Below are 9,572 nucleotides of genomic sequence, written 5' to 3'. Positions count from 1 at the left end.
GTCATGGAGTTAGTTGCAATATTGTATAGTTGAGTTACATAGGTTAGGATTCGAGTTCGGAATAAGGAAAAAAGAGACTTCGCAATTTTGTCAACCTATCGCCTCGACGTTGCTCAAGCGGTAAAAACAGAAATCCCGTCACTCATGTGTCGCTTGTCTCTACTCTAGCAATAGACCTTCACTTGCCTATTGCTAACTCCTCACTCGAGCAATAATGTTACACGTAGAATCCTGCTCCATGCTTTTGCAGAGTTTTACACTGTTCAGATTGCCTAATTGTCCTCAACTATAAATACTTAATGCCCGTCATGAAATTTTGTATGGTTGTTCATTGTGCCTCTTCTCTATAACACATTCATAACATTTCTTTAGAGATTCAAGAGCTTGTTCATGCACTGATTCAATTCACTTACTCTTGAGATTATGCAGCCATAGTTGGGGGAAAACATCGAATCCATTGAATTCAAAATGCCTACTTCCTAAATACCCTTAGGAAGGTAGTTTCTTAATTAAACTTCTGAGGCCACTGAAGATTGAGAGTGATTGGACTACGATCACAGGAAGAGTATAAGAATTGGTCATTCTTGGTGATCCACTTGGAAGAGACAATTGTTGGAGATCGGGAGCTAGTGTTTCTGCAGAATCTTGGAGGCTACATGAAGTAGATTGAGAAGTCTACTACAGTTGGCTAGACAACATCTAACTATAAATCCATATTGTCTATAGTTGATGTAACTAGCTTGATTCTAGAGTTTTTACCTGGTTGGATTTCTCCATCAACATATCTCGTGTTATTTACTATTTTCTTATCACAAACTGTGACAATTCAACTTAGGATAATTGGACCGTTTGATTAACCATCTATAAACAGTTTAAAAGTGATTCGTTACTTTTAATTGTGTTAATTCCGCACATAAGGTCAAACTAAATCAGCTAATTAGAACTTTCAGCATATAAATCTAAGAGTGTAATTGATTAGCTTAATTTCCATGAAAAATATCATTTTTCCATTCAAATTCTTACTTTTGGACAAGTGACCATATTTTCTTGAAAAACACAAAAATATTTTCTTTATGGAGGGGTGATTTCCATTTTCCAGGTAATTCGCTCTCTCTTTATCTTTCTCATCTATCCCATCTCTCTCATCAATTCACCAATAAAAAATAGAGGTGTTGAAAACTAAATCAATTAAACACATTTAATTAATAAAATTCATACTAATAAGTTATTGGCAATTCAATTGCCTAGAATTTATTTTCTTTTAATATAGATTTCATGGTCGCAATCAAATGCACCTAAGTAAAATTTTTGTCTCATTTTTATGCATGGAGTCTAGATTTCACTCCAAACACCGTTGGTTACCTTTTAAAACAAGAAAAGATAGTGAAATGTGATATGTTAGCTCTTTTCTATTGTTTAAGTGCTTTCAAAGATAATCGAGAACGTTTGGAGAAAAAATCGTAAACTTGCAAACAATATGATACTTACCCATTTTAAATGACACGGTGCCGAATTCACCAACTTCACATCTATTTTTCTTTATGTCTACTCTTTTGAGCTTGCTATATTTAGAAATCATGCCTTATCTGAAGTTGTTACTTAGAGATCACACAGATACACGATTGAGGATCCTTATGCCAGTAACAAAACCTATTATGTGATTGATATAATGTCAAATTACTGTTTAACAGTTGTTACTTAGTGGTCATACATTGACACACAATTGAGTATTATTATATTAGTAAAAAGATTGATTAAGATTTTATTAAATTTGTTAATACAAGATAGTGAAATAAAATATTATAAATCTTTTTAGCATTTTTAGATGTTTTCAAGGATAAGCGAGGATGTTTGGTGCGAAATCGTGAACTTGGGTATAAGATAACACTGTCCATTTCACAAATTTAACTACATTCTTATTATATTTTGACAAAAAGTATTATATTGTTTAAATATATATTAATAGAAAATAACATTACATATAGAAAAAATTGTATTTTTTTTTTATTTTTTGTGAAGAAGGACCTCTTAATATATTCAAAATTAACGGATAATGCAAAGAAATACGAAGAAAAAGAAGAAAATAGTGTATACTATTAAAAACAGGATCCGAAAAACATTCAAGATAATATGAAAACTGTAGATTACATCAAGAACCCTAAACCACAACATCAAGGTTTAGATCTTTCAATTGTAGGCTCAGACCACGCCCCTTTCACCATCACAGAGGCACCGAGACTCAAACACAAGCCCTCACAACCCAACACATCAAGGTCACTTCACTGGAAACCAAAACAAAGACTGCCTACCTTCAAACGATCACTCACACAAAGGAGAATCACACAAGAACACGATTATCACAAAAATAATCAACCAGAAATCTCACAAAGAGAAGAAGGCAGAGTCACAAAGACGAAGAACACGAAGGTTCCAGAAGGCAGAGAGAAAAACAAAGAACAGAAATGACGATCCCAATGCCAAACAGAAGCCAAGGATATTATTTATAGGTAATATCATCAACCGTTGATTAGCGGGTCAATCCAACGGTCCAAGAGCGACTAAGATGTGTGGGCTGGGTATTGGGCTCAGTTAAGTGGGCCTTCTAGGTATATAATTAATGGACCAAGTATTAAATCCATATTTGGGCCTTTTTATCATTGTCTAACAGTTGGACTGGATCAAATGGCATCACAGCCCAATAGATTTCCACCTTGATGCCAGTGATCATACAAGAAGCCTAATAAATGTAAAACACAATTTAAATGTCCTTCTCAAGAAGACAGCTTCCCAGCATTCTCAACAAGCATCAACCTTAGCACCTGTACTGAACAAAACACTTAACCAGCATCAATGTTCAAAATTTGTAAACAAGACTTAAATTTGTTTAAAGGTATTACCTTAGTACCTACATCAGCTGGATTATACTGAGTTGCAATTTTCTCAAGTAATATAAGTTCTTTAGAAACAACATCTCTAATAAAATGCAACTTAACATCAATATGTTTTGTTCTTTCATGAAAAACAGGGTTTTTACATAGGTGAATTGCACTTCGACTATCAGAATACAAGACAACAGGGTTACTCAATTCATTTATTTCAGATAATAAGCCCTTGAGCCATAATGCTTCTTTTATTGCTTTAGTTGCAGCAACATACTCAGCTTCAGTAGTAGATAAAGCAACAATAGTTTGAAGTTGAGATTTCCAACTAATACATGTACTACACAAAGTAAACATATAAGAAGTAGTAGATTTCCTATTGTCTCTATCTCCGGCAAAATCTGAATCTACAAAACCCTTAAGTACAACACCTTCATTACAAGCACTAAAGATTAAACCAACATGTGAAGATCCTTTCAAGTACCTCAACAGCCATTTTTGAGCAACCCAATGGTCTGGTCCTGGATTGGCCATAAATCTACTAAGTGAGCTAATGGAATGAGCTACATCAGGCCTAGTACATACCATAGTGTACATGACAGAACCTACAACATTAGTATAAGGTACATTTTCCATTTGCCTAATGTCAAATTCATTTACAGGACATTGCTCTTTACTAAGTTTAAAATGGCTGGCCAATGGAAGTGAAACAGATTTAGAGTTATGCATGGCAAACTTAGTCAACATCTTTTCAATATATGCAGTTTGCTTCAAGTACAGTACCCTACTGTGCCTTTTCCTAGTGATTTCCATACCTAAGATTCTCTTTGCATGTCCTAGGTCTTTCATTTCAAATTCAGCACTTAAAGACTGTTTTATCTGATTAATAACATGCATATTCTGACCAGTCAGCAACATATCATCCACATAAAGAATTATAAATGCAGCAATAGCATTTTCATCATTTCTTTTAAAGTAAAGACAATGGTCATATTCACTTCTTATGAAACCAATAGTAGATACAAAATTATCAAACCTTTTGTACCATTGTCGTGGAGATTGCTTTAAACCATATAATGACCTTTTTAATAGACACACATGATCATATTTAGTTTCATCAATAAAACCAGGTGGCTGTCTCATATAAATCACTTCATCAAGGTCACCATGCAAGAAAGCAGTTTTCACATCCATTTTTTCAAGTTCAATATCATAATGAGCAACAAGGGCAAGCATAACTCTAATTGTTGTGTACTTTATCACAGGTGAAAATATCTTATTATAATCTATGCCCTCTTTTTGCGTAAATCCTTTCGCTACAAGTCTAGCCTTAAATCTTATGGGCACCTTTTCAGTATTTCCCTCCTTAACACTAAAGATCCACTTGCAATCAACAAGGGTCTTACCTGCAGGTTTTCGAACTAAAGTCCAAGTCTCATTTTTCATTAAGGAGTCCATCTCATCTATCATAACAGCATGCCAGTTCTCAGACTGCTTGCAGCTCATTGCCTCTTCATAAGATTTTGGTTCTTTAAACACTAAGTCATGATAGGACAAGACAGCAAGTGAAAGGTAATCTCCATACCTAACAGGCTCTCTTACTTCTCTCCTAGTCCTATCTCTAGTTAATTGGTAATCTCCCAATTCATCAGGCTGGCTTTCCAGATTTTCTTGAACATTTTCCTCTTCATTTTCTTGAGGATCAGAAGCTATTTCAGCTTCTTCATCTACCTGTTCATCACTAACAGGTTCAGTAGGTAAACCAAGCTCCACCTGCAACTTGGTATCATTACCTCTTTCATCACCAGGTAGCCCTTTTGGTTCTTTATTATCTAAACAAGGCATCTTTGACTCATCAAAGGTAACATCTCTGCTGGTGATGATTCTAAAACCTTTTACTTCTTTACTCCATAGCCTATAACCTTTAACCCCATCAAGATATCCCAAGAAAACACATTTCTGGGCTCTAGGTTCAAGTTTTCCTATACTTTGATGGGAATAGGCGGCACAACCAAAGATTCTTAAATGTGAATAATCGGAACATGTCCTGTCCATAGCTCTTCAAGGGTTTTATCTCCTAGAGCACTTGAGGGGGTCCTATTAACAATATATGAAGCTGTCATTATAGCTTCACCCCATAACACCTTAGGGACACCTGAACCTATCAACATGCACCTAACCTTATCTAGTAAGGTTCTATTCATCCTCTCAGCCACTCCATTCTGCTGAGGTGTATAAGGTACAGTTTTATGCCTTTTAATACCAGATTCTTTGTACAACTGATCAAATTCAGCATTGCAAAACTCAAGGCCATTATCAGTCCTAAGGATCTTAATTTTCTTCCCAATCTCATTTTCCACCAGAGTCTTCCAAGTTCTGAATTTATCAAGAGTTTCAAATTTGTATTTCAACAAATAAACCCAAACCTTCCTAGAATAGTCATCAATCAAGGACAAGAAATATTTATTTCCTCCTTGAGTAACAGTGGATGAAGGCCCCCATAAATCAGCATGTATATACTCAAGGATAGAGGTGGTTCCCCATAAATCAACATGTATATACTCAAGGATAGAGGTGGTTCTATGTTTTCCTTTGTTAAAATGCAGCCTATGTTGTTTTCCTAAGGTGCAGTTTTCACAAAAAGACACCTTAGATATAGAGTCCTTCCCAAACACACCTTTCTTATAAAGGATGTGTAGGCCCTTTTCACCTATATGGGCCAATCTCTTGTGCCACTTTAAGGTAGCATCAACTTCTACACTAGAAGACTCACCTATGCGATCAAACACTGTACTAGCTTTAATCACATAAATTCCATTTCTTTTAACACCTTTAAAAATAACAAGTGATCCTTTTATCACTTTCAAGAAACCATCTCCTATTTTTCCTTGCAATCCCATATCATCTAGATTTCCCATGGAAATCAGATTCCTATTCAATTCAGGAACATATCTCACCCTTTCAAGAGTGTAAATGTATCCGTTATCGAATTTCAAAGTGACATTCCCAACTCCCTCAACTCTGCAGGCTACATTATTGCCTATAACTACTTTTCCTCCATCAATTTTCTTAAAATTGTCTAAATATACCCTTTTAAAGGTCATATGGAAGGTACATCCAGAATCCAAGATCCATTCTTGGTTCTGATTCTCATCAACAACATTTGCAGAGCTAGGTAAATTTTCAGTCACAGCATATACATCAACTGTGGCAGAACCTTCAGATTCTACCACATTACCTTCATCAACACCCTTTTGTTTCTGTTCATTTTTCTTCTTATAGCAATCTTTAATAAAATGTCCATATTTCCCACACCCATAACACTTTTTAGTCCTAGTCTTTGACTTAGAACTGCCTCTACTTTTAAACTTTCTCCTACTGTTATTTCCCTGATTATTATGGCTTTCCTGAGTACTACTAGACCTACTTAAAGTCCTCCCTCTAGCAAAAAAGTTCTCATGGCCACTATTACCTCTCTCAGACTTAAGTTCAAGTTCCTTACTCCTTAAAGACTCTATGATAATATCAGGTGTAAGAGTATCTCTACCATACTTAATGGCGGCTTTAACCTCTTTGTAGGCTTCAGGTATAGCATTAAGTAGTACTACAGCCTTATACTCTTCAGAAACTTTCTCACCTGTATTAATAATGTCTTGAACTAACTTATTAAAAATGTCTAAGCTGTCTTCTAAGTCTCTAGTTGGATCTATCCTAAAACCAAAAAATTTCTCTAATAGAAACAACTTATTAGGCAAAGACTTAGGTAGGTAAAGCTTCTCTAATTCATCCCATAAGGCCTTAGCAGTATCATGTTTGCCTACTTTTCTTAAAACTTGATGAGATAAATGCAAAATAATGGAGGTATAAGCAAGTTCATCAGATTCTTCCTTTTGATCATCTGTCATGGTATCAGGAAATTCATCTGTTATTACTTTAGAAACTTTTTGCTGAACTAAAACACCTCGCATTTTTGGTTGCCAAATGGGAAAATCCCCTTTTCCATCAAAAACACCAAGTTCAAAAGATTTTGTCATGTTTTATTGTGAAAAACTAACACAGTATTTTCACAAATTATAACAGAAAAGAAAATCAACTTTGAAAAACTGTTGAAATTGACCTTCGCAAAAAAATTATGTTTTAGATCATATAAAGTAATATGCAGTCAAATAAATGATCCACAATTATTTTATTCACAAATAGTTTCAATCAATAGCAGGATCATTAGATATTCTAGTGTAAACACCACAAGAACCAGAAAAATACAACAATGCAGGCAAAAACTATATCTCAGGATTAAAGAATCAATATATGCAGGACCTAGGGTTGATCAAATTCACCAGGATTCCGTGAGAATCAAGTTCTCAGGTCAAGTCTCAATTTGAATCTCCCAAACTTAATTGATCACCGGCAAATATAACAAGATATCACAAACTAATGTAACAGGTTACAATATGCAGTAATTGTACATATCAACATAGAGGCATATATACATAAAAGGAGTGTTTAGTGAGTGTGCAGTCATATAGGGCTCAAGAAGTGCAAATCGAGGGTGGTTAAGCAATTTAACCACCAGCTGAAATCAAGAACAAATTATTGTAGCAAGGATGAATTCACTACAGGTCACCAAGGCACAAAACGTGCCCTTACAGATTCAAGTTCCTCCAGTTTCAAGGCCTGGTAGCTCCAAACAATTAGGGTTCCAGCACAAAATGAACCCACAGGATCTCGGTCTTATGGATCTTTTACAGATCACATCGAGGATTCACAGAAAATCCCTCGCATTCCACAGTCCAGATTCAAAACAACACCACAGACCACTAGGTCGACACAAAATCAAAACTAGGGTTTCGCGATCTACGGTCGAACACCTGGAAATTAATTTTCCAGTGTTCAACCTTCAATCGAAGACTCAAGAACGAACGCCAACAGCTCTAATACCACTATTAAAAATAGGATCCGTAAAACATTCAAGATAATATGAAAACTGCAGATTACATCAAGAACCCTAAACCACAACATCAAGGTTTAGATCTTTCAATTGTAGGCTCAGACCACGCCCCTTTCACCATCACAGAGGCACCGAGACTCAAACACAAGCCCTCACAACCCAACACATCAAGGTCACTTCACTGGAAACCAAAACAAGGACTGCCTACCTTCAAACGATCACTCACACAAAGTAGAATCACACAAGAACACGATTATCACAAAGATAATCAACCAGAAATCTCACAAAGAGAAGAAGGCAGAGTCACAAAGACGAAGAACAGAAGGTTCCAGAAGGCAGAGAGAAAAACAAAGAACAGAAATGACGATCCCAGTGCCAAACAGAAGCCAAGGATATTATTTATAGGTAATATCATCAACCGTTGATTAGCGGGTCAATCCAACGGTCCAAGAGCGACTAAGATGTGTGGGCTAGGTATTGGGCTCGGTTAAGTGGGCCTTCTAGGTATATAATTAATGGACCAAGTATTAAATCCATATTTGTGCTTTTTCATCATTGCCTAACAGTTGGACTGGATCAAATGGCATCACAGCCCAACATATATATTGGGTAAGAATGAACGAAATAGTTAATGAATATAGGGGAATTTGGGATTTCAATGCAGACATTTTGCGCATTCATGTAAAAGATAATTTCGGACTTTTAACATATAAATAATAACAAAGTAGAGTACAGGCTTTAAAACTTTTAACATTAAGTTGGGGTCTTTTATGCAAAAAACTTTGGTTGACCAAATCTTCCAATTTATAATTATAAAAACCATTAAAATAATTGGAAAATTTATTTTCACATCAATTTTGTCTACATATTTAAACATATAAGCATCTTATCATTTTCATTTTATTGGGTATGTATATATAATTATTACAAGATAAATATTACATGATTATCCAAATACACACTTTCTAATGGATAAAGAATAAATTAAATTACAATCCACTTAATAGATATTTTAGAATTCAAGCAACGATGCAACAATCTCTGTCGAACTTAATAATTATTAATCAATATATTAATTGTCGAAGATAAATAATCCCAAAGTTGAATAATTTAGCTAGGTGGACGTTTTCTTGCTGAAAGGTGACTTTGCTTCCCTAAACCTTTTTTCTTCTGAAAGCAATTTTGCAAACCTGTAAGACAAAATGAATAGGACAATTTTTAACATGAATATAAATGAATTACAAATATGCGAAATAGTAGTAATTTAATTTTTTCTTAATGATTATGCATACTTTTTCAAAGCATCCTCATTTGTTCCACCGTTTTCAATTGGCTCAAATAGACCAGAATCTAAGTTGACCCTTGAAACTGGTTTCATCAATAAGCTTTGGCCAATTTCAACCAGTTTGTTCAGGTTTCCCTTTGTTGCACCATCAACTGAGGCGGCCGTCCCATTTAAATTGTCCTCCTAGCATCCAATTAAAAAAATCATCGTTATCAAAGAAGTAGAAAACAATTTAATAAATAGGGGGTTTAACAAATTTAAATAAACCAATTTGTTTGGATTAAACTTTTAGATGAGGTAAGAATATGTTAGTATTAAAGGAGGCAAATGTCTTGTATAAACCAGCAATCCCCACCGTGAAATAAATTTGGTGTGAAGAAAAAAAGCGTTTTGTTGAAAATAAAAATTTAAATGAGTAAATTTTTGCTGTAAACTTGAGCTTGTAAATGGTGTGGTTAAA

General features: G+C 34.9%; 1 protein-coding gene across 1 annotated transcript in view; it reads right to left on the bottom strand.

Moving 5' to 3' along the window:
* Window positions 1–8,737: 8,737 nt before the first annotated feature.
* Window positions 8,738–9,572, bottom strand: part of LOC111386395 (patatin-like protein 3) — a 2,673-nt gene continuing 1,838 nt past the window's right edge. Inside the window, exons 4-5 of the mRNA XM_023010850.1 lie at window positions 9,120–9,295; window positions 8,738–9,017 (exon numbers count right to left, since the gene is read on the bottom strand). Coding sequence (XP_022866618.1) covers window positions 8,942–9,017; window positions 9,120–9,295 — 252 coding nt within the window. The 3' untranslated portion in view covers window positions 8,738–8,941. The remainder of the gene's footprint in view (window positions 9,018–9,119; window positions 9,296–9,572) is intronic.

Source organism: Olea europaea, unplaced genomic scaffold (genome assembly GCF_002742605.1).
Source record: "Olea europaea var. sylvestris unplaced genomic scaffold, O_europaea_v1 scaffold3545, whole genome shotgun sequence".
NCBI classification, from domain to species: domain Eukaryota; kingdom Viridiplantae; phylum Streptophyta; class Magnoliopsida; order Lamiales; family Oleaceae; genus Olea; species Olea europaea.
This window is presented reverse-complemented; position numbering and strand designations above follow the sequence as displayed.